Source organism: Diorhabda sublineata, chromosome 7 (assembly GCF_026230105.1).
Source record: "Diorhabda sublineata isolate icDioSubl1.1 chromosome 7, icDioSubl1.1, whole genome shotgun sequence".
Classification (NCBI taxonomy): Eukaryota; Metazoa; Arthropoda; class Insecta; order Coleoptera; family Chrysomelidae; genus Diorhabda; species Diorhabda sublineata.
The window spans coordinates 10,386,111-10,413,346 of NC_079480.1; the positions used below are offsets into that span (position 1 = coordinate 10,386,111).

Below are 27,236 nucleotides of genomic sequence, written 5' to 3' on the forward strand. Positions count from 1 at the left end.
ACCACGATCTTATAAACGCCTTTTGAAGCACCGCTTTTGAATTTTGTCAGCATTTCTTTGCACCAATCGACAAGGGTTTTTGTTTGTGAGCGATTGTCAAATTATGCGGTGTCCAACGAACAAATCATTTTGACAGCCAAATGTTCATGCAATATTGAATGTATGCAAGTGAAATTAATACTCAAGTATGCTTCAATATCACGGTATGACACATGACAGTTTACGTACAACATTGATGTTTTCTGGTACAACAACCAATTTTGGATGACCTTCTTGAAACTCATCCTGTAGCGATTGAATTCGAAAAACCAGCGAAAGATGGTGGCTCGAGATAATAGCAATGTCAGATTTGATATATTCACATCAGTGTTGCAATATATTTAAACTTTAGTAAGAACCCTCGTATAAAGTATCGATAATTTCAGCAATTCTTACCGATATCCGTGCTAGTAATGAAATTTTGATAAACAATTTTTTTATCCATAAAAGATCAGATGAATTAATTTTTTTTAAACCGATGACGATACACTAATTAATAATTACATGATAAAACTGAAAAGAAAATTTTTTATTTAAAAATAAAATAATAGTTTGACCAGCTATGCCTATTTTCTAGTAATTTATTTAAATCTAAATTGAAGGAAAGATAAATATTTTGACGTTTCGACTAAGTATTTATTTTGTTAAAAATATTGAGGTAAAGCTTTTACTGAAACTCTCCATATTTCATAAACAGGGTTGTCCTCGTAAATCCTTTAGTTAGAAGTGAAGGGAACTTAAATGTGCGTCATTTTCAAGTTATTTTATCATGTATGCTTCTTTTAACTAGCTTAGTTTTTGAATTCCCTAGAAACAAAAAATGAAGAAAATCAATATTCAACAAAAAACAATACATTGAGATCTATATTCTATATATAATATTTGCATCTGATATATAAAGTTATTTTCTGTTTACTAAAGAAGTTGTTTATAATTATTTTATGAATCCAATCAAAGCTGAGGTAGGGGCAGAGTTGAGGTGAGATTTTTGACAAAGGACATGAAATTTGGAAAGAAATATCTTTGACGAATTTCTTCAGAGAAGTATTCTACGTAATTCAAAAACTATTATTGATCCTACCACTTAGGAAAAAATGTACCTACAACAAATACGCATAAGAGAAACTCCCTGAAATTAATTTCCAGTTTATACCAGAGGGTATAGTTGATAATAATCATTTTCCTACATTAAATGGACATTCATCTTCTTCTCCATCGTTATTTTCTAATCTACTCATTTCACTTGAATTTGTCACGCATAAAAAACAGAGTTTTGATCTAGATTAACAACAATTAAAGGCATACAATTAATAGCATCATGTAATAATCTTGAATGTTCAGTGTCAACTGAAAAGCCAACATATTGGCTCACAGATCAGAATAAGATCCCTGATCTTATAGATTGATTTGTAATCAGGTATGTATCCTGAAATTATCTAAACGCTGAAGAGGCCTAGGGCCTGAATTCGGACCACTCATCCATACTTCTTACACTAAGTGATGGTATAATATTAGAGGAGAATGCACTCAAATTGTTGAAAAACAGAAAGAATTGGCGAAGTTTTAGAATCAGTCTCGAGCAGGCAATTGATCTTTCAGTTCCACTGCAAAAAGCAGAACAGTTACATCATAAAGTAGAATATAACAAATATAAAGCTATCATCTTAGGAGAATCCCCCTGCGATCAAATACAAAACAAAAGGAAATAAGTACACAAAAGAAATCAAGGACCTTATAACAGAGAAAAGGAAAATTATAAGAAAATGGTTGGAAACCAAAGCACCAGCTGATAAAACAACAGTAAACAATGCTACACGACAATAAAAAGCGAAATCCAGCGCATTAAAGATGATTCGATTGCTGCATACCTGAGTGAATTAACTTATGATAACAGTACGGATTATTCACTCTGGAAAGCAACCAAATGATTTAGACGATATGTTCTACATAACCCACTAATAAGAAAAGAAGATGGGAGCTGGACACGAGATAGTAAGCAAAAAGCAAATAGTTTTGCGGAACTTTTGGAATAAACCTTACAGATCAGAGTTACAAATTGAAAAGCCCCTAGATTTGACCTCATCACCGGGGAAATACTGAAGGAACTTCCATGCAAATCTATAGTCAAAATAGCCAACCTTATTAATGCGTCAAGCCAGTTAAACCTCCCAGAATGTTACATCCTACCGGCTTATCTCTTTGTTGAACGTAAAATTTGTTCTTAAGAGGCTAGAACATATAATAGATAAAAAGAATATCAAAGTATTCGTATATAAAATTAAATCATAGTTGCAACTAGTTATTATTTCTTTGCAGACATTATCGATTTCTTGTTGAGTGTTTGTTTCATCTCGTCAGGGAAGTATAGAATTTAGGAAGATCAATAGTCCATGGTGAGAAGGGTTTGTTTTGTGGTTGAGAAGCTGTGATGAAATAAATGAGATGGGTTTTATTGGTGGAATGGTTGAAGAATGGTAGGATTTTCAGTGGTAGATATAAATAGAGGGTTGACAGGGCTAAAGAGGTCAGATGATACTCTAAAATGAAGGGTTAATTAGCTTCACAGTAAAGGCTTTCTATAGCGCTAGATTAAAGAGTTTGAAAGATCGAGGTCTTATTTGTTGGGCACAACATTTCACAACTATCCACAACAGCAAGGCGAACATTGTTAATAAATACACAAGATGATATTGTAGGTGGTCGTCTACTGAATTCAATAATTTGGGATTTTATATGAAAAGTAAACCCGGACAGACATATATTATGTCTATATGAGGCGTAAAAATAATTTCTGATGCGCGTTTCGATAACCAAGCTATCGTCTTCAGAAACTGAAGATAGTTTAGAAGACAACAGAGATAAAAATGTTGCGAAAGGGATCTATATTAATTTTTTAAATTGTTGAATCTGTACTGAAAGAAATACTGAAGGTGAAATCCTGTTTTTAATGGGAAACAATTGAATGATTTGAGGTGATGTCATTATTTCCAAATTATTGGAGACTAGTTTGCACATTTGAAATTTTCACAGTTATTGAATACTTAACATATTAATGTATTCAATGTATTCATGTTTACTTAATTATCCCGATGTGATCAGAACGACATAAGATTTTTTTAATGAGTTTTCGCTGCTAAACAAGCACGAATTCATACCAGAAAAGATTTTCCTAATAATTCCCGAAAATAAACAAAAAAATAAATAAAAAGACGTTTCTGGAAATTGGTTCTTAGAAACAATATAAACAAATAGCTGCTGTGATAAAAACCTAAAAAAAACAATCGTCGCATTCGCCGGCTTCACACTCAATGTTGTGGATTAAGTGTGAAATTTATTTTTTTGCATCATTGTCCTAGTACCATATGAGGTTTACTAAGTAATAGAGAAGCAATCACTTGACAACAATGGAACTGCTTGTAATTTTGGAATAAATGAAAATATTCACACACACACTTTTTACTGATGAACATTTCTTTTCAACGTGTGGGCATATTAACGTAACATGTAACAAATACTGATTTATTTTTATTGAAAAGTTTATTGAGAATATACTGATTTTTCTGTTTTTCAGGTGTTTCTCATTTAACAAAAATTGTGGAAGAAGATGGTCTCGAAACAATCAATGTAAATAAGGTAAAATTTTTATTGACATCTAGCTAAATTTAAAAACAATTTTGACTATTGAATACGTAAGATATCATCCAAATTTTTTGAGTACATATGCAAAAGCTGATAACTATAAAAAATCAGGTTGTTACTTATAAAAAAAAGATAATAAGGATTTATATGACAATGTGGTGGATATTTTAACAATGATAGAGCTTGAAGTGAAGTTATGATGTTAATTATCTTTAAGCAATTTGTGTCATGAGACGTATTTGAGAATTTTAATTTGATTATCAGCTATTGGGGTATTACTTCCAAACAAATCCCTAGTACGCCACCAGTGTGTTACTCTAATTACTTATAAATTACTATCGATTTCCGTTTCTACTTGAATTTAATTAAAAATTTTGTTGAAAGTATAAAGATAATTTCTTATTGGAATGGAAGCTATAGTTTATTTCAGAAAGGTATAGAGTAATAAAACCTCATTAAGTATGCAAAGGAATCACAGAGTGACCCAACGAATATTTAAGCCAATTTCATAGTTTGGCATTGATTTCATTGTAAAATTCTTTCTTTTTATCAAGTGCAGGTAGTACCACCGGGTTGGTGTCAATATATGGGTTTAGCCTATTTTTATCCATTCACAAACACTGAAAAGGGTGTGCCAAAGGCGTGCCGATAGGATACTCGTAAAAAGGAAAGAATAAAATAAAAATTAGGCATTTTGTACATACTATTAGGTACACTTATTTCTTATTGAACATTATACAAAAAATACATTATACAAAAATTAAATTATAAAAAATCATAATATTCTTCGTCATCTGAGGAGCTGTCATCTCCTCATGACGTTATAATTAACGGGTCGACGGTCTGATCGATCAAGTAGTCAAGTCATTTTCTCCTCTTCTTTCATGGCATGCTGGACTGCTTTTCGCCATTTCTCTGGTGTCACCTCCTTAATGGCTTGATCAAACAGTAGCTTAACGCAACGATTTAGTTCGCAATGATATGGAGGTATGCGCAGAACAGTTACACTATGTTTTCTGTTATATCTTCCACGGCGTATTTCATAAAACGATGTTTGTGTGAATTTGCTATAGCTATTAGTTTTTTTATCTTCAAATTCAATACTTTTGATGGTTAACCAGTCAATAATTTCTTGTTTTCTCGAAGATGAAGTTGGAGTCTTCTCTATGAATGATAACTTATCCATGACTACTACTGAATCAGCCAGAAGATTTTATCATTTCACCAAAATAGTCTTAAAAAACAACCAAATCCATGTCCTCGTGGTAATCTCCCGTATGGCACGACTGAAAGCTTAGCAAATATTCTTTTAAAAATCCCTCTTCGCCTAAGGCACCATTGCCCTTACGGCGCATGGTTAAGTTAAACGCAGAACGTAACTGTATAATCGACTACCTAAGTAATCCCTAACAATATTTCGATATTGACACTTCAGGCCAGAAAACATACTATTCCTAATTCTCTTAGGCAATTACTTGAAATTTTAATATTAAAAACAATACTATATCAAGACCTACACCTATGACCGACAGCGAAATTGAGCTGAACTGGACGGAATTCCCCATTTTATTACTCTATACCTTTCTGAAATAGACTATAACTACCTTTAAATATACAATATATATTTATTTATTTATTTATTTACCAGAGTAACAGTACATTACATTACAAAGTAATACAAAATCACAAAGTAATCCGACAGAGGAAAACGAGTTTCCTGTTCGCCAGTCTGGAGACGCGAGACAAGCATGGCAAGATCCTCCTGGCCATGTTTGTTCCCCTTACAACTAACTTAAAACTAATACAACCTGTTTTGTATAATGTAATAGTATATAAAAATTTTCAATACAATAATACTTATTTTAATCAACGTCGGTATAATTCCTGTTTAGTTTTATAGACTTAGATCATCTGTTAATATCTTTAACAGGATCAAGTCTTATCTTATATAAATATAAAATTTTATTAAATAAAACATTTTATTATTAACCCAACATTTATACACAGAGTAACAAACCAATATCGTCATATAAAACGATATTTCAAGAATTTGCTAGGTCCTTGTCCCCTTCCCTAGCTGTTCCAGTTTGCAATGAAGTGAATCAGGTCCTTAACACACAGCTCCGCAGCTTCTTGCAGACATTCCAATGTTTCACTCCCCATGCATTGTATTCGTTTCTACGCCAAAGCTGTGCAGTGACACATTAGGTGTTCTATTGTCTCTTCCTCCTCACTGCATTCTGCACAGAGATCGTCGGTTCCGATACCCATTTTCATGAGTCTAGAGCCTACTGTGTAGTGACCTGTAATCACTGCTACGACCCTTCGGATCGAGGCTTTCCCATAGACTAGCAGTGTCTCTCAGCAATTTTATCGGTGGTAGTGGTAAGCCCACCGCTTCGTCTAACTTTTCGGTTAAGAATCCATGATAGGGCTTCACGACAGCTCACCACTAACCTAGATTTCACTCCCGTAGACGATAGTGATCTCAGAGCCGCTTGGTTATCCGTGTAGATTGTGATGACACGCACCGTTTCATCTCTGCATCGGATTAGTTCCGCGGCTCGTTCTGTTGCCCGCAGCTCGGCCTGCAGTATGTTGCAAGCATTTCTAAGCCTCAAGAACTTCAGAGTATACTCCCGCTCCCGTCCGTTCTTCTTACGGACCCGTCCGTGAAGATCGAGTTACTTACTGTTCCTGAGTTCTCTTCCCAGTCCTCTCTCGTTGGTATGAGGCCTATATCAAAAGTCAGTCATCTTTGACTACTGTATCCGCCATATTCTCTATTTCCCTTAGTATCCTGGTGTGCCCATAGTTGGATTGTTTCCACAGCCCAGTTTCCCTCAGTTTGAGGGTACTTCTAGCTGTAAATCCTTTTAGTCTTCTTATTCTTGGCCTCCCACTATATTACGACTCCGTAAGTTATAATCTGTACACAGCCAGTTTATAAGCTTAGGTTGTAATTCCCAGTTTCTTCCAAATATCTTCCTACAAATGTAGAAAGCTTTGATTCCTTTTTTCACCCTAGGATTTCCATCTCTCACTATCTAAAGGTGGCTATTTAAGTTATTCTTGGAAATCATTTGGAAAGTAGAGTAGATGTAAGTTTCATATATATTATATTTCTCGACTTTGGTTTTTAGCTACATTTGCATGTCTCTTAGTACATGCAATATTTTATCCTTGATATGTTTTAGTCGACAAGCTACTTTTTATCACGCAACTCCAGCCAAATGTCACGAATGTTAAATTTGGTTTAATCGGATTATACACTCTGCTATTTTAAACGACTTTCGCGATTATCTAAACATTTTTCAACTTAGAGTCAATCATGTGGAGTACTGCACACTCGCTTCATTGCGTATCTACTATCGGCTATTATAACCTTTCTTCGCCAGAAAATGTTCGTGTAGATTATGAATATAAAATATTTAGATAAACACTTAGAGAAAAGTCGAAAAGTCATCAATTTTCATCTATCTTTTAAAAATTATTAAAAAAAAAATAATTTTGAAACAGAGAAGACCTAGTATTATATACAATTTTTAGTTATGATATTCATGATGTTGGTGATCTATTGATCAATATAAATACGCAAATTGTCAGTTATTCTTGATAATATTTTAATGAAGACTGAAAGTGATCGAAACATCAAATTTTTATCCGTCTTCCAAAAATTATGAAAAAAACTAATTCTAAAACAGAAGAAACCTAAAATCAAGATGATTTAGAAACATGAATATATATTGATTTTATGTCTCTTCTGTTAAAATAATAAGATTTTTTCAATATTTTTTGAAAGAAAAAAGTTTCGACTACTTTAGGTATTTATCAAAAGAAATTTTAAAAAGGCCAAACAATTTATTATACTGGTCATTATTGGTCCCCATTTCAGAATAATATTCAACAACTATATTATTATAAATATTTCTCTCCAACTATTGACAATTCATAAATTAGGATTGACCTAATGGATATGAGAAATATTTTTGATGTTTGTCTAAGAGTCCATACAAAATTATTTTCAATCTGATATTTGTTTCAGACGTTTGAATGGCCGGTAGGTCGAGCTGTAGAAGAAGATGAATTGTTAATCATTGAGTTGTACACCAGAAACAGGTTATTTTCCGACAAATTGATAGGATTGTATAAGCTTGTCCTACAAAAGCTAGTGATAGATAGGAAAATCTCAGTATCCGATAGTCTGTTGGATGAAAATAATCAACCATTACCTGTAAGTGATTACTTAAACAGTTCAAATTTGATTCTTCATTATAATTATTGATTTGCGTCAACAAATGACTGAACGTTACCCACATATTTGGAGTAACGTATACTTGATTCAGTACCATTAACTACCCCGATGATTTGCGACATAGTGTTGACAAATTGATTCGTTTGATTCGTTATTAAAATTGAGAACTGTTGATAAATAACTATTGCAAGCTACTTTTTGCAGATATTCTTAATCTTATAGCTGAAACAACGGTCAAATTGCGATCCAGGGATAACGGTCTTTGCGATTCACTTACGACGCAAGTTAGTAAGTTGAAAGCACTTGCATGCAAAATATGAAAGCCTAGATAAAGAATGAGAGCATGAATCTTGACATATTATTCTAAGAATGAGGTGGGTTTATTCAGACACCATATTATCTTCTTCGCTTCCTCGCTTTATCAAATAAATGCTCAATATTATCCACATATCTCAAATTCGTCGCTAAGTGATGGTTTGACGCCAAAGCTCAAGTGTCGAATTGTCTCGGCGCCAGTTTTTTATCGCAGCATGCCTCACTTGCTCCGGACAGCGTCAGTGAAGAAAATAAAATACTGTACTTCAGGGGTATGATGAAGACGAATACGGTTAAACCAGTTGAACAGATTTTACTTGCCTTCTGGATTGGTAACATGGTATTTGCTGCTAGTGTTACTTGCGAAGCTTTTAAGATACGGAGTCGTATAAGAAGGCAAATTACGTTTTAACACAATTTTCTTTATTCAAAACTAAAACAAGAATAAATTATACATAAAAACAAGCTAGGAAAAGCAACGGCAATAGAAGCGTAAACTCTAAGGTTACTACCTAATAACTGCCAAGTGGGGCACAAACGGTTACTAAGGGATGCGACATAGCGAAAGCGGGTGCGAGCAATAAGCTGGGATAGGCGGCGTGCAAAAACTAAGCTCTCGGTTGGTTAAAGCTCTACGGTAAGGACTGCGTTTTTCAAATCTTGCGTTAGCAAATTACCGCATCTACCTTTATCAATTCCGGTAACAACTGTTCTTCCACTCGGTTGGCTGGAGGCCCAAATACGACCACCACTGAGATGTGAATACTCTGCGCCTCCAGTAACAGTTTCCTTACCGCACGAATTCTATCAATACAAAATAGAAGAAAACCGTCTAGGCACCTACCGTTACTGATACAACACCTTTATTGGGGTAGATACAACTGTTACAAAAAAAAAACGGATAACCTAAAATTAACTAAAAATACCTACAATGTGACCATCTTCGTTAGAATTTCCTTCGAACTTTGTCGACGTTGATCGAGGCATGTTGTTCTACTGTCAGCGCTAGTTTTTTCGGCTGGCATCTACAGGCGGAGCAGGCTAGGTGCTGGTTGAGACAAGGGCAAGTAATTTTCTTGGTTGCGGAGCGCATTTTTATTATTCCAAGTTGGCGCTGTGTGCAGGTCGTAGGTCTTTGACGTGAGCTAAGTAGAGCTTTTTGTCGGTTCGACTTTTAAGATCATACACAACGGTCGAAAGGACTCGTGTAATGGTATACGGATCTAAGTATTTCGGAGCAAGTTTTGCTACGAATCATTTCTCTGCGGAGAAATGGTGATTTTTGCGCTTCATGACCTGATCTTCTACGTGGCAACGCCATTACCGGCCCGGAGGTTGTAGATAGTAGTAGAATTAGTAGATATCATCCTACTTGTGATGATCACTTTCACAGAGCTGCGCTATCATCGTTTTTCAAAGTTTTGTTGGCTCTTTCTACGGGATTGGCCTGAGGAGTATAAGGTGGGGTCAAACGGTGGACAATGCCAAGTTCTTCACGTGATTCTTCGACAAGAGGCCGGTAAACTGGGTCCCGTAGTTGGTGAGGACTACTTTTGGATAACCAATGCAGGTTACAATTTCGGTAAGCTGAAGGTACAAACGCCACTGAGATGTGAATACTCAGTGCTCTCAATGGCAGTTTCGCAACTCCTACTAGGGTGTGAATACTCACTACCCTCATATTGGTTTACCTGGGTTTCCCCCACTTACTTTCGGACGGACTGGCACAGAAACCGTTTTACGGACTTTTGGACACTGACTCTACTCCTGGTATTGTTTTCGCTGTGGATTGCGTTATGGACAGGCTGCTGGTGCTTCGAGAACTTTTCTCTTCTGGTTACCGATATTTTTCTTTTACCAATCCACTGGAGCTACGCAGATTTCTGTTGGGAAAAAATATTTCTACTTACAATGGTATTCCTTGATTGGCTTCTTGTTTCAATGAGAACGACGAAACGACTTTCTTTAACGAATTGGTACCATCTCTTTCATTGCTGTAAGCGCTTCCCTTTCTCTAGCGGTGCAAAAGGTGGGGTCGCGTTGGGTACGGTTCCTTGAGTTTTGGAACGCTGGGGAGAATACAACTCTTATAAATAGTAATTTCGAGGGAGAATTTTACGTTTTAGAAACTTAGTTACACTAATATTCTCCATTTAATCCAAATCGTTATCTAATATTTTTGGAAAGAACTTCCATTAAAAATCTTACTTATTATATAAGAAAAAATGTGATTAGCACTATCATCTTATTGATTACCTATTTTTTTACATTATAATAAAATTTTCATTTCAATTATTTCAGGCCACCGTGGAATTCGAGGTTTCGTATACACCACCTGAGGAATTGATGTCAACATATGACGTATTACAAGATGATCAACAAATGCTCATTGATATTGAACAGAATATAGCTAATATTGAACAAAGTATGATAGTGAACGCGCGCGAACCAATTCCATTGCAGTCAAAGTCTATTTCTGTAGATCGCAAGATTCTAGATAGGAAAAAAGCGACATTGAGAGCTGTAAGGAATTTAGTTAGGTAAGCAATACAAATAGTGATTCTTTTGGTATCATGAAAAAAAAACACGTAACCTGAGATTCTACCTGAGCAGAGTTACCTAGCCCTGACACTATAAGTGAGGGGTGGAGGGAGGTCCTTGGGTTATTTTGGGCTTAAATAAGGCCATTTTCATGTGAGATGAAGTATATTCTAGGATTGGTCCTGATATAGGAAATATTTTCCTCTGCACAGTACTATCAGTAATAATGTAACTTGAAAAATTATAACTTGATTAACAAATCAATCGCTGTTATCAAACACTTCAAGCAATCATTATCGTTGGTTCTCAGTACTATATTTTTTTTAGATCACACATTAATGCGCGTGTGCACTTGTGGGCGCATTTGCACTTGTGTAGACATACGTATGTGTGCGCTCATTCAAGTGTATTCGTTTGTATGTGTATGCATGTGTGCGTGTGTATATATGTTAGTTGAGTGCGTGTGTGACCGTACGCTTGCGTGTATTGTATGTGTGGCCTGTGTATTTATTTGTACGTGTGTGTATATGCGTCTGCATTACACGGTTCATTTCGTGCTACGTTCTATGTAATCTACTCCTATTTCACTGATTCCTCTCTGAAATTTTGTCGATGAGATGACGTCGCGCATAGGATACAGTTTCATTTCAGTTCTTTACATTGTGTAGTTCACTAGGCTCACTGAGTACTCATATATAATCGTCATTTCGGGTTGCTATATTTTGATATTCAGTATAAGTCCATCTACTCTTGTTGCAGCTCTTAATTTTGTATTGTCATTTCCTCTGTGTTTGTGTTGTCATTCTTGATACTCTGTATTGTCACCTCTAGTTATAAAGTAGTAGTATTTTGCCTTCTCGAATGCTAGTAAGTCGATAGGTGACGCTAGCTTTATAATCAGTATAGTTTCTTAAGTTCAGATCACCCTGAGGACACCCCTTCATTGTCCTACTATTATCTTATCCAGTACGTTTCTGGATTAGTATGCCTGCTCACATTTTCTCTCAATAGTGCTGAATTTAGTGGACCACTTCAAGAAGAACTTTTCTCTTTCAAGTTCGTAGGCCATTTTTTGTGGTCAAGTTCAGGTTGTTTCAAAATTCTCTCGAAAGAATAGCTTTTCATATATCATAACTTTCAGTTAGCACAGTACTTTTATTGATGTCAGTTTCATCTTTAATCAGCCAAGCCTCGCCGTTGTCAATTATTAACCCAACCAAGCCAATCTATCATTCTCGATGCCGTGGTGACGATATCATTAGCAAAAATCGTCAGCTGTACCTGTTTCGTCAGGACAATCTCCAACAGGCTCATTATAATTTACATTCCATGGTGTGAAGGTAAGAAAATGGGTCCTTTTCATCCAGAAGGAGAAGTATTTGGTACTTCTAGTTAAACATACATTGTATGCATAATTTGAGGGGAACTAGCAGTCTGTCGTGCTACTAGTATTAGATCCAGATGCAGAGATGTGGAACAGACTATCTCTAGTGTCGGTATCTGGGATTCACAAAAAGCATTTTGGCTGCACGAGACAGTTTTTGGATTTGTAAAAAACTTTGCCATATTAGTATCAAAACGTTTCCTTATCTAGTCCTTCATAGGAGTAAGTTGTGTGTATAAAACCGTCTAAGACAACGGACCACTTGGACAAGTGCGACAATTGTTCAAACAGACTTTGATTCATGCTTTGTCAATAATTTGGTTGCACTGACTTATACGATCTCATCAAAAGCTTTCCGTTGTCTAAACGGTGTCGCATTAGTTAAGTTAGCTTGTTTACCAGCTGTTTCTAGGTATATCTGTACGTTTTTTAATATTGTCTCACTTTTGATCTGATACAGGTTGTTTCTAAATCTATGCAACAAAATTTAGGACGTTATTGCTCGTGTGAAATTGATATTAAGAAGAATTAATAAGAAGGTTCATTCCTATAACAAAATTTCTTCAGCTCACCCCTCTTCGAGATATCGTCTTTAAAAAGTGGTGACTAAAAATCTGAAGCTCATCGTAAGAACTAACTGTGGGTATTTTTTCGATATTCCTGCAAAATTATATGGCGGTGAGATTCGCAACCCTTACTTTATTTCATATCAAAACTTTTTTCAAGATGAAGTTTTATGGAATAAAATTATTATTTAACATCCTTGCTTTATAGAAAAATATTTTTTATTATAATATTTTTTTCCCAAAACCAATAGCTGTAGAGAAAAAAATAAACATCATAATTTATAATTCTTTTAATGAATTAAATGGAAAACAGTAAACATGTAAAATGTGTTACGATTCATAATAAATGCTGGAATTGAACACCTCTTCCTTGTTTTTAATTTTTTAATTACAGAGTAGGCTGTTGTTAGTTCGACAATTCATTTACCGTGTTTACTAAATGTTTCTTCAAATTGTAGTAGGCTGATGTTGATAGTTAGCAATCGGAGCTTACTTGTGAGTTTGTAGATTGTTACTTTTGCGTTTATTGTAATATCTATACCAACAGAGAAATAGTTGACATGCATTTGGTGCATGCTATGGCAAATTGTAATTCTCGACAAGCTAGACTCTGCTGAAAAATATCTGCAATGAATTACGCCTCATCATCCTATTTACATCACTTATCCGGAACTGGAATGTTAAAAAGAAGTTCAATCAACACCCGGTGAACACCCGGAAACAAGCACTAGAAAAATTGCACACCCTATATATCAGCTATTCCTCTGTGTGGCGAGTTTTAAAAAAGCAGCACAACCAACGGTTTCAATTTCAGTTCAATTTATGAATAATATATTGTCTACGGACGAGGCACATTTTTCTACCTATCATGAATTTTCACAATAATTTCGTATGGAAAGACAAGAATCCCTATGAGATTATAGAGCACAGTTTTCAAAAAGTTTTTCAGTGAACGTATGGATTGATATTATAGGTAATAACTTAATTAGGCCACAGTTTCTACTTCAACCATTAAATGGAATTTCTTAAGCAACATATACAAACCGTTGGATTTTTGTTTATGGGGCTAGTTTAAATTATTAGTCAACACGGCACCCATAGTTAGGTATCAACGATTTAAACAATAGGCGACTATTTATTTTGAATTGGTTCGTGTACGAACCGCTTTGATCGGAGATGGCTTGTCTTGAAAGACCCATACAGTCGATTGACGTCTTTTGAAACACCGCGATTGAATTTTTCTACCATTCCTAAAACCAATCAACACGAGCTTTTCTGGATCGATTGTTAAATTATGCGGTATCAAATGCCAACAAATCTTTCTGACAGCCATATATTCATGTAATTTTAAATGTATACAAATGAAACTAATGCCCAAGTATCCCTCAAATTCACATATATCACATGGCGATCTTGCAATATAAATTTAAGCACAGGATCGATGTTTGTTGGCACATCAGCTGCATTTGGATGACCTTCACGAAATTCATCTTGTAGCATTGTGCGACCACGATTGCATTCGGATGACCAGCGAAATAAGAAGCTCGAGATGATGCTTCATCAGCAATAATCGAAGCTAGTTGATAGTATGATAAATTATGGCATAAATTGATTTTGTTTTTAAATATGATATATTTAATTTTTTTTAAATACGGGATCTGTATAAGGTTGAGGTATATGTGTATTTTTTTATTACAGTCTTCAATGTTGTGTTTAAAAACATCGATCAATTATTTGTGTTGCGTTTTTCTTTTCTTCTACTGATGTCACTGTAAAACATGAACGGTTATCATATGAGAACCTATTTAGTTTATTTATAATTCAATTCTTTAAGCTCTTTTTAATCTTTTTTGGATATAACTCACATCAGGAACATCTATATTTTATCGTTTTATTATTCCGTTTACGCTTTATTTCATTTAATCGCTAATCGTAAATAGTCCGCCCATAGTACCGCGACTCATTAATAGAACAACACCCAACATCTTGCATACCGTAACACGCTAATAGAACTTACATTCTATATCCAATATTTTACTAGGATTAGTCAACATAAAATACAGTTTAATAGTAAGTGTGATCATCAAAGTAGATAGCAATGACTAAGTTCATCGCATAGCACGACGCGTTGATAGGAACTTCATTCAGCATCTCATACTGCGACCCTTTAATAGAATATATCTTTCACCATTTCGCTACTGTCCGAGTTAATAAGCCTTTTTACTATTATAACTGAAACAGTAAATAGAATCACTTGGCAACTTCATATAAGTTCATTGAGTTTTTTCATCAATATAAATCTCCACAATACTTAAAAGGCCGTTGGTGGAAAAACCAAATTGAATTGATTTTAAAAACATGAAAAATTCAATTCTAGATACAGATGATCACAAATTATAAATCAGAGAAATGATAAAAACAAGGTGTACCAATTTTATCACAACTATACAACTGAACATATTTCAGACTGTACACATTTTTTGAAACTACTGATTGAAGTATTTTTACGTTATACAGAGTCTTTTAAAAGGTATAGACATGTTTAGGTGAAAATCGTATGTAACTCAACGCTCTGTAATTTACTGTAAGTTAAAGAAATAAACTTTATTTTATCTATTAGAGGTCTGTAATATGATGGAATATCTACGTATTTAATTAAATTGAGATTTTTTTCTGATTTGTATAAAGGCCGTCCACCCATTTCCGAACCTTACCCTTAACCCAAATAGAATTTTCGGTTACGCAAATTTTTAACAAATTCTCGCTCTTGAAGTTTATGAAAGCACAAAATGCATAGTTATCATATTAAATTCCATCAAGAGTTATCAATCGCCCGAGAATTATTTATTTATTTTGTGCGTTCTGCAGATGATGCGAATTAATACAAATGAATGTGTAAATCGATATAATTTTTATAATCAACAACTTCTAACCTAAATGTGATAAAAAAATCTTAATAGCAAATGGTGGCCATTAGATGTTAGTGGTGGAATTGTAGGGGATCATCTCATAGTAACCCGCTAGTTTAATTAGAACTTCTGCTTAATATTCGAAAACAAATGTGATATTTGCATGATATTACGGCTATTTATGCATAATACTGCGTCTCATCTCAATATAGAACAAAGGTATTGAAAAAGGCGATCCAACTGATGGGGAAAGTCTACGAGAGCAAGGTGTATGTTACGGCGTGTATCTTATTTTCCCTGATGTGCGATAAAAACTGTAAGTATCTTATATAAATTGGGAAGGCACGTAATAGGTCTGAACTGAGTGGGAGTCATCCGTCTGGAAACTCTTTGGGAACAAGTGAGTGGAACCCAGTACTAGAAACGTTGGGATGTCTTCTGGGTTGTGTGGGTAAATTATTTGGCTAATTCCTTATGTACGCTTACTCATATCAAAAGTTATAGATATTATCAACTCTCGGTGCTTTCTAGTTGTTAGTATTTCGCATTATATTATATTAACTGTAGTGTGAAATCATCAAACTACTCGGAACAGTGTTTAACCGCATCTCTTCGGCTGCTATCCGGCGTTTCTCTTGTGCTTTTTAGATGCGACTATAATGAGTACCAATATTTGCCCAACGTTTGTTTTGATGGTATTGGTTAGTGTATTTATCAGGCGTAGCCTCAAATATGTTTCGTCACTTCTTCATTGTACACTTAATGAATCTTGATAAAGATTGAGTTCGCTTTCAACTTCTGCAGAAGCAAATCAATATACCCACGCAAATGTTGATGATGTTCTTGATGTTGTGTGTAAGTACCTGTTTTCGAATAAATTTTTTTATATGGTTTTTCAAGCGTTTTGAGGGATGTGCACATTTTTTATACTCCATTTGGCGCCCGAGCTCCCTCCTGATAGTACAGCCGTTGACACTAGAGTTTTTTGTTTATGTTATTGGTACTGATAATTGTCACCGTGTGTTTGTATCTTGCATAGCGAGATCTAGAAGAACTTCTCCTCGTATTTGCTTGCAAGATAGATGCAGAAAACAGTTTTTATCACAATACTTATTTTCTGGTCAACTATTCATTATTCCGTTAAGTGCTGCAGGCTCCTCTCAGAAAATCACGGTAATTGGTGTATCGGTAGGTGGTTAGATCGGATTCTCTATTTATTGCTTTAAAGTAGGAGCGCAGAATGAATAAATTAAACTCGTCCACTTCATATGCTTCTTAGGTAATCCGGCTTTTGTGGTCGTAAGCGCATTGACTTGCATCAGCAAGAGCCGGTTGAATACAGTTAGTGATATGTTTCTCCATTGTTTTGATAGTCATAGAAGCCCTACTTTTTCATATAATGGCTTGGATATATTCATATTACGCAGCCTTCCCAAATTAGGGAAGTTTCATTGTCTTTAAAATGTAACTTGAAATCATGTATCTGATAATTTTCTTCTTTTTAGATTTGGAAAACAACGACTACCAAAGGACAGTGACAACGAAGATGAAATCGCTAATTTTATAGATGAGATTAAAGGAAATTCACAGGAATCAGAAGCCGATCAGAATTATTTAGCTGGCCTCGGTAGCCCAATATCGATGAGTTGTAACGAGGGAGAAACTTCAACGGATGCCTTAATCGAACGACAGAAAAAAAGTTCGAGGTAAAACAATTTTCATAACAAACATTATATTTTTGGCTATTTGTATTATCCTAACTACAATCTGTTGCATTGATAATTTGCTTTAATTCTCTTTTTTGAAAACAGATGCTTTAATATTCTTTTTTGAGAATAGAATTAATTTTCACTCTTTCAGTTTATAAAAAAATAATACTCTATGCTATAACTGATAGAAACTCAGAAAATTGATGTGTGAATCCTATATATTCTAAAAGTTTAACAGTTGTGAATCAATGAATTGTTGATAGACAATTTTGCATTGAAATAATAATAAAAGAGGGATGTCGAATTGTACTAATTTATAACAGTATTTCATTTTTTAATAAGAACTTATTCCATGAATAAAGATATGTTTAAACATAAAAAAAATGATTTAAGTACTAGACAAAAAACGCCTAGCAATTAACATGAGGAATTATAAGGGGAACTTTCTAAATTAATATTTGTAGCCCTGGTGTTTTAATCTAAGCTCTTCCCAATATTTCATAAAACTTCAGTGAGAATTGGCCATGCTTCTGTAATTTAGTTCCTAAGTTCATAAATGTTAATAGCGGATTTGAGATGTTTCCAAAAAAAGGCTTTCAACTCCTCTTCTGCCAAACCAATTGTTGGGTAATTTTCCTTTTCCAGTTCCTGAGTTCCATTTCCATTTCCATTCGAGGATACTAAAGAATAGATTTCAAGTCTTGTTTAGAGTAAAGGTAATTTCATCTGATCACAGATCATACTTACTTAAAAACAACTTGCCCTTTACAATACACAAACTAAAACCTACTTCAACCCAACCTAAAAATACCGCCTAATAACAGTTCATTTGTTTTTACATTGATTTAAGGTCTATTCTGTACTATATATCAAAAGGTGTAAGAAATAAGAAATTTTAAAATGTTAACAGTTGCATTGGAACCACAAAAAAGTTTCTTTTACAATAGCTGCAGTATCTAATTCTTCCTGTACTCAAGCCGAATCTGCTACCGTCTCTACCACAATATTACATAAACTATTAGGAAAATTGATCTATAGACGGTTTTCCCGTCTTCTTGCAAAAAACAAACAACAAAATCTACTTTCAAATTAGTATTCTAGCTTCGCGTGGTTCCAATATTGAAGGGTACTTCGATACAATCTTTAGTCACACAATCTTAAATGATCTTTCTGAATTCTACAACTAATATTTCCACATTTATAGAAGGCTTTTTATTTTCACATCTAGTAAATATAAGGTATCTAATAATAACTCGTTATCTTCTACAAATACTTAGTGTGATGGTGATCTTCAAAAATCTATTCCAAGTACCATTGTTTATCCTTACTATAAAGAAATAAAGACACAATATCACCTGTCCAATAAAATACGCTGTATAAACTGATGATGTAATAATGCTTTATCATGGCAAATTCAATATCTTCTGAAGCGTATGCAACAGGAATATAGAAAAATACGGCTCAAATAAGACTCAATATTATTAAAATACTATTATTACCAATCAGGTGAATTTCCATTAAGCCCATTAGCGTTAAAATATAGGCGGAATAAGTACCATGGAAAGAAAAAGACATAATAAAAGTCCCGACCCTGAAACAAAAATTAATAGAAATAACAGATATGAAAGAAGTGAAGGTTCACAGGATCGCGTAATAGAAATCAAACAAGCGAATGAAAACCAGCAATAATGTAATAACAATTTGGAGAAGGCAAATAAATATATAGCAAAACCAAAGATGGAATTATCTACATTAACAATGATCTCACCATAAAAGGCAAAGAAATGCAAGATATTATTATGGACCGACTGATAAAAGAGAATAAATAACGAAAATTGCCCACGGGAATCTAATCATAAATGAGAAAGCTTAGAAGTGAAACTAGGCAAATTGATAACGACTAGCCAAAGAATAGGAACACGAATTTATAATCTGAATGAAGAAGTAAGCGAAGAAAATAAAAGATAAATAAATAAAATGTCAGAAGTGTCCTGACAAGCTATGCAGAATGAAATTGTTGGGACAAAATAGGAAATCAACGGTTCTCCACTCACATGCACCATCGGAAAATAAGGACTTGACAACAAAAAATGAATTCTATGAAGAGATGAATTTGTTAAGACTTCCTTAATTCGATAGAAAATTACAATAGGTGATATAAAAGATAAGTAGAGAAGAGCGATTCAAATATATGATAAGGGACGAAAGTGAGCACCAAAAAAGCGAAGAAAATGGAGAGATTATCATCAGTTATTGTTTAAGAAAACAAAATTAAAAGTACGAGTCTTTACCATGAGACGGAATAACTAAAAATCAGATAGACAATGTACTTATACAGAGAATTCACAAAATTACAATAACAGATGCCCGAGTTTTTAGAGATGTGCATTCAGTCTCGGGTCAAAAAATGAAGGTGAAGTACGAAACACAAAAAACCAAAGGACAAGGTAATTAATGAGTTTAATATGCAGTGAGGAAAAGCTAGAATTAGAGGATAGAAAAGGAATGGAAACAAAAAGAATTAGCACGGATTAAGCTATGCAAGAATGTCTAGGACAGGCGAGAAAAAGCAAGGTAAAGTATTGATTTGATTAACAATGTAGATCGATAATGAACTAAAATACAAATAGTGATGAAAGAAGATAGGTTAAAACGAAGAAACATGAAACAAGCAGAATGTCTAAAAAGAGTTAAAATACATGAAGGAGAAGCTTGAACCATTCATAAGAGAACAAAAATACGAATTAGAAAGAAGGTGGGCAGCATATTTCGATTTCTTATTGAGGGACCTCCGATATGGAAGGTAGGGGAACAGTACGATGGAAGGGAGTTCAAAGAACTCTGAGACACCGAGAAAAAAATGATACAGTGGAGATTTCGAGAATTGGTGGGCGAGAATTGCATGGAAGGACTGCCAAAAAGATCGGTTACCAACGCTGTAATATACCCTACCCATAAAATAGATGACAATTTGAGCTGCGTGAACAACAGGGATATAGCACAACTGACTTTGATCAATTTGTATTGGCCATAGCTATAGCATGCATGTTGAATAAAAATTGAATAAAAACATATCTATCGTCTCCGGTAGAAAAGTTGCACCCCCTCAAGTGCGGTGAGAATTTCGAATTTTCACTTCACCTATACCTCCCAAAAAGGGGGGCAATAGGAAAAATTCGCTTATTTTTTAAATGAAAAAATCCGATCTCTTAGACTGGCGTATTCGTTTTTGAAAATTCGAGAAGAATTTTGTTTTCTAATTTTTTCCTTTAAAATTTTTTGAATCATAATTTCTATTCATGGATCCCATACACTCGTCCCTCTTTCATAAAAAATTTGTATTTTTTCGCTACCTCAAATAATAAAAAAGTTGATTTCAGTTTCAGTAAGTTTTGAGGGGGGTTTGTTTTTGAGCTTTTATATCTCTAGCTCTGTTTGACTCAGATAATACAAAAAGAGACATGAATTATATATCTTTCCCTTACTTCAATTGCCAAAGCCTAATTTTTCTGAAAATAATCCTTATCAATTTTACTCAGAAATTCTAATTGAAAGCTGCTATTCGATAGTTCAAAATTTCAGGACACAGCGTTTTTCTTTTGATAAATTTAGATCCAGCTATGTTATATCCTCTTGTTTAAGAATATAATAATCATAAATGAACTTTTTTGTATCATTTTTTCATCTTAAGCTACTTACTCCAGTACAGCATCGAAATTTCCACGTAAATAGAACTGAAACTAGAACTAGAAAAAGAAACTTCAAATTAATTTTGTTGTTTGCGAACCAAAATAATCTATCAAAATGAACTTGATAATCAATCATTCCTTAAATGTTTACTTAGAACAGAGAGCTGGATTCAATAAATTGTGAAAAAAAAGTTCAATTTTTTCTAGTTGAGATTCTTGCATAAAGTTTCTGTATATTCTATATTATTTTATAGCTGTTTACCTTTCTTGGAAAACACGGGAATATTTAGAGAAATATCAATATGAAATTCAGGATGGTAGACACATTGCATCCGTCTGACTAGTCTAACCTAACCGAAAAGAACTCAGATTCGGTGATATGACTCATATTGTCGATGAAATTTGAAAGAGATAGTTGCTGAAATTATTTGTTTCACGAAATTATTCATAATATTTCATATAAGTGTTCTTATATGTTATCGAAAATTCAGAGTCGATACAATTTTATGGAGTTAATGGATGTAGTAAATAAAAATGCTATGTAGGTTTCAATTCAATTCAATTATCAATAACCAAGTTTCTCATATATCATTTAGAACGACATTTTTTTCTCTTTTAAGTCCAACAGGTGAAGAATCACTATATGAAATAACAAACGACAATGGACATAGTGTTTGTAATGCGGCTAGATAATTTAATATGCCTAGAGGATGACCAGAAAGCCAATGGGAAAGTCAAGTAACAAGTGATCTAAATAAAATAGGACTCCGGGGATGGTGGAGTAGTACCACAAAAAAATGGAGAAAAATAGCGGGTAAAGACAAAAAATGCAAGAAACTTTAGATTAAAAAAAACGTGAATTGATACACCACAAAAATGAGTCATAGAGATTTTGATTGAGAGATTACTATTCCTATTGAAATACACAACCGATTATATAAAATCCAAATTACAATTTCTAGTCGCTCTTTTTCAGTTAATTGGGAAGATTGGGACATACTTCAGGTGTCTACTTTGACACGTTCCGTTACAAGTTTTTTGCAATTCTACCTGCATTGGATGCGCTGTGCCCATAGAAAAAAAAAAGAATTTTAATTTACGAGTATTTATTGAATATTCTGATCACATATCACATATTATGGCTTAAATTATATCAAGGATTACATGACCTTGTCTAAAAACTCTGATTTTTGTTTTTCAGAATGAAAGCAGACTTCAAAAGTACAGTAGCATCAATGTTAAAATCACAAAATTTCCAAGTGTGCTTGACAATAATTGAAGCTAGACAACTGGCTGGAATTAATATGGATCCAATTGTTTGTATCCAAGTGGGAGATCAAAAGAAGTATACGAGTGTAAAGGAGAGTACAAATTGTCCATATTATAATGAGGTAAACAATGTATAATGTATTCATTAGTTATATCATCAGCAATGAGAATTATTACAACGATATTATTTTGTGAATTGTGAATTGTGAATTGTGAATTAATATTATTTCTATACCAATAGAAAACTGTGAACGGTGAAATAACTGCTTCTTCATCATTAATTAATGAAAGACGCTTGAATAATTGTAAATGTATCCCATTTTTGTTATATGTATCCAATTGAATTTTAGGAGTAATAATTTTTTCATAGTCCCAAAATTACAATAGTTGGGAATAGAAAATCTTAATTTACTGAAACTAACATTAACCACATTCATTACTGTTTGGAAACTGATCTTTCACTCCACGGTTATTACTTCTATCATCGTTTATCGGTAGTGGGAAAATTCGGCTCCCTCTCATAAGTCGTATAGAACCATCACTATTATTATCGTCAATATCATTATTATCATTATTAGCAATATCTAACTGACTTTTATCGCAATCAACCTCAGACAAATCGTTTGCATATATACTCGTATCAGTATTTCCGCGTTGAAATAAATCGTAGTACGACGAATTCTACTTTTAAGCTACAGTACAGATAAATCGTAGAACTACGACTCCTGCCTTAAGTCAATCGATATAAGTCATAATACTACGACTCCCGCTTTTAATGTGTTAATCATCTAGAATCCATTATACAACTAAGTAAATATCATGTAAGAATAAACGCATGAAAACTGATAAATTCTTGAACATCCTGTTTTAAATTTGAAATTTGTACCGAAAATTGAACGCAGCATTCGGAAGCTGTGATCGAAATTTCGTTTGGGTTAAGATTTGCAATCAGCGTATAGTTTCCAATAAGTTCTAAAGTATCAGGTCGGTTTATGTTTTAAAAAGACTTAAAATCAAGAACATATTATTATATAACTTTGTTCCAATAAGAAAAATTAATTTTTTACAAAATAGAGCTATAAATTATTAAGATCTTTTTTATCATCAAAGTTTGAAACAGAAGAGATCTAAAATCAAGAACATTTAGATGCATTATATATATATATATATATATATATATATATATATATATATATATATATATATATTCATAGTATTAATGATCTTTCAGTATATTTTCTAAATATTGAGATGTCTGCCCTATGTAGACAGGATCACAATCAGTACAAGACACTTCATATATAATATTACTTCTTTTGTTTTTTAGTGTCTTATATTTCAATTAACTGAAATATTTGGATAATGTATTATGTCCTTTATGACTTATACTAATGCCATATTTATTGAAATAATTCGATAATTATTGGGAAAATCCTTGTACATATGATAAGCAAAAATGTTTAATATTTTGATGTTTCGTTTCTGTTTTCTTTTTTAATTGATTGTAGTATCTAGACAAGAATTTTCGATAGTGTTACAGAGAATTACGATGATAAAATCAAATGAATCATTAGTAGGAAAGTAGGAAATATCACAATGGAATGGTTAGTCATGAAAATATGTTAAGTTTGATAGCCTCATATCGAAGGACGTTTAAAAGAAATTTAACAGATTCATAGAGTTGTCGCTCGAAAAGACTTTATCACGCCCTCAAGCTTAAGAAATTATATTAGTTTTGAATACAAATGAAATAAATAGATCTGCTCAACCAGGTTCTAGAGACCCATGTATTGTAACCACATTCTCTTCCCTATACTATCCAAACATGAAATGTATTATTTTTCTTTTTACAGTACTTCGTTTTCGACTTCCATATGCCGCCAATCATGTTATTCGACAAAATAATCACCCTTTCGGTAAGTCAGTAATGTGTTTATTTAAACCTTTGAAATCATTTTGCTCAACTTTCTTATATAATTTTAATCAACTTGCTATACATCAGGAAATAAAATAAATCTATCACTATATGAAATGAGTGTCACGTAATATCAAAATTTTCACACAAGAACAATATGATAATGTCAATTAATGAAGAGGAATGCTCCACGATAGAATAAGAATACATAGCTCGGTAAATTGGGAAGAATTAGCCCATTTTTTTCTTCTCTCACAATAAGTTGAGTTGGAAATTCTGGAACCGGTGGTAATACTCATACAGAACAAATTATTCTTTATTACAATTCATTGCTTGCAATTATATGGAAGTGAGCAGTGTGTTCTGTACAATTTTGAAAATTTCTAAATTTGAAGCAACGCTTTATGTAATTTGAATGAATTCAATCCCAGAATTTCTCGGAAAATAGAAGGAGTACCTTTTTGATATTATAACTGTGTCAAATCACCAAATCGGGTATATTTGTTGGTGAAGGTATTATCAGAGGTTAATAATTCATATTTCGGTATTTAACTTTAAATTTTTAGCAGTAAATTTGGCTGTAAAAACGTTAGAAGAAGATAAGGAACTTTTTAAAGTAAACAATGTCTCACTTTTGAAAATCAGTTAAGTGTGAATTTACTGCGAAGAGCGACAGATATATTGATTTTTTTTAATATGAAGGCAGAATCATCTTAATAGAATGCATCTCTAACATCTATTTTTCTATTATTATTATCGGAAATAAAGTGACGACAAACTTTTATCATTACGTATTATTATAAATATCTGTGGTGACATGAAAAAACTCCAGAATATTGAAAAAGAATACACAAACAAGCTTAAGCTGAAAAATAGATATGTTTTAGGTTCTGCATTCTGGAAATTTCTTAAGATCGGGAACTTTCGTCGGAAGTTTCAAGATAGATATCAAGACTGTCTATGATGCGTCGGGTATATGAAAGCTACTTTTTTGAAAAATGCATCGTTTATGTGTTTCAAATTGATTTGTTTTTATGTTCTAGCGAAAATATTTTCATAGTAGTGTTCTAGTATTTCGTCTGGATAAGAACTGAAATATAAATAATATATAAATATACATATGCATTAATATATATATATATATATATATATATATATATATATATATATATATATATATATATATATATATATATATACCTTGGATTCGTATGTTGTTGGATAGAATAATGAAACTTCGATAAAATATCACATTTTTATGTATAACTTAACGTTTGGCTCCTTCCTTGGGAGTATTTTCAAAAGAATAATATTTGATAATTAAAATATTTGTAGAATGGATAAAACATATTAGTAGCGGTTAAATTTTGTAAAATCTTTTGAAAAACATTAGATTTTCCAATTTCAAAATTTACTATTCACATTGACGCTTGATAGAAATATTAACCGTTTTTATTCTGGTTACTATACAAATCGTTATTAATTTTCATTGGTTAGATTATGAAAGAAGTTAAATTTGATGTTGTTTATTTACTTTATGAATGAATTTTTCTAGGCTAGGTCGTTATGTATGCCATAATACCTCGCTACTGAAAATTAAAAATTTAGAACGAAAATTAACTTCCTTAATTAACTTTGTATTCCTTCTATGTCCTTATAACGGTATCTAATTTTCAAAACTTGTTTGAGATCATGGAGATACTTTAGTTAAAATTAAATTTGGTTTATTAGAATTAGATTCACCCTACAAAAAAGTTGATTATGGAAATTTTTAATCAAAGTTTCGTAATCTAACGATTCTAATTTAAATCCAATTAATTTCTTTCAAATACTAGTACTAATGTAATAATGAATGCTATTTTGATGATTGATGAATGATATTTTTCCAAAAAAGTTTATATTTTGTGTTCTATAAAAGTACTAGTAATACATCAGTTGAAATATTTGCTTCACATCACATAAGCTTCGTGATCAGGTGAAAAATATTCCACTTGATTGTTCATGTCACCTGTATCTCGTGCAAAAAATTGTCAAAGTATGAAATTGATACTGTAAGTTTTATTATCATTGTACCGATTAGGTCCCACACATATTCAATTGAGAAAAAATTCGAGGTCTTTGGAAGTACACTAAAGTTTATCTAGTTGTTTTCCTACGTAGCTGAAACGTAGGATTTTGAAGTATCCTGAGGTAACGAATCAGATGAGGTCTCAATATTTCTTCAATGACACTTCATACCAACAGTATATATCACCCAAAAAAATGTAACGACGTTCACCTTGTATTCTCATCACTCTTGCTTTACCATCATGCATGTTTAGAAAGGACTAAGATCCATTTCTAAAGACTTTAGTGTTCCGATACTAATTCCACACTAGTAGCCTTTAGTACCATCACAGATCAGTTTGGAACAAGTCTTAATTTATTTATCTCCCTTGAACTCTTCATATTCCAAGAATATTTTTATGTTCTGCTAACAACTTAGTTGGGATTGACATAATGATTCCCAAGAAACGATCTCTTAGAAGTAATAACCTTAGGTAACGCTAAGTTATTTTACACTTTTATAAGGTAACGGTAGAACGCTCGATCTGTAAAATGGACAAACCTTGGCTATTAGAATCAACTAAGCATCCCCTTTCGTATTATAGTATAGTGTATATTTTCAGTAATTTCCAAAAAAGTTTTAACTTACTTATCGTGGTATTTTTCTGTAGAAACTAAATATAAAATAATTCATTATGGTCAAGTTTTTCCCGCATATTTTATAGAAAATGTGCATCAAAATAGTAAAATTTCGACAGAGCAAATATGATAGTTTCATTGGCTTATCTAACTGCCTACTAACCGTTACCGACTCTACTGAACACATTTTTTACACTAACACTCACAATTACACTATCTGACGCGCGTTTATCTTAAATTTTTGAAGACGATAACTTGGTTATCAAAGCGCACGTCAATCAGTGTAATTGTAAGTATTCGTATAGTGGTAGTGTAAACAGT

General features: G+C 33.1%; 1 protein-coding gene across 1 annotated transcript in view; it reads left to right on the forward strand.

Moving 5' to 3' along the window:
- The window catches only part of LOC130446447 (otoferlin-like), a 92,431-nt gene that overhangs the window by 17,572 nt on the left and 47,623 nt on the right, over positions 1-27,236 (forward strand). Inside the window, exons 2-7 of the mRNA XM_056782717.1 lie at positions 3,611-3,672; positions 7,724-7,912; positions 10,550-10,788; positions 17,154-17,354; positions 22,248-22,437; positions 24,169-24,231. Coding sequence (XP_056638695.1) covers positions 3,611-3,672; positions 7,724-7,912; positions 10,550-10,788; positions 17,154-17,354; positions 22,248-22,437; positions 24,169-24,231 — 944 coding nt within the window. The remainder of the gene's footprint in view (positions 1-3,610; positions 3,673-7,723; positions 7,913-10,549; positions 10,789-17,153; positions 17,355-22,247; positions 22,438-24,168; positions 24,232-27,236) is intronic.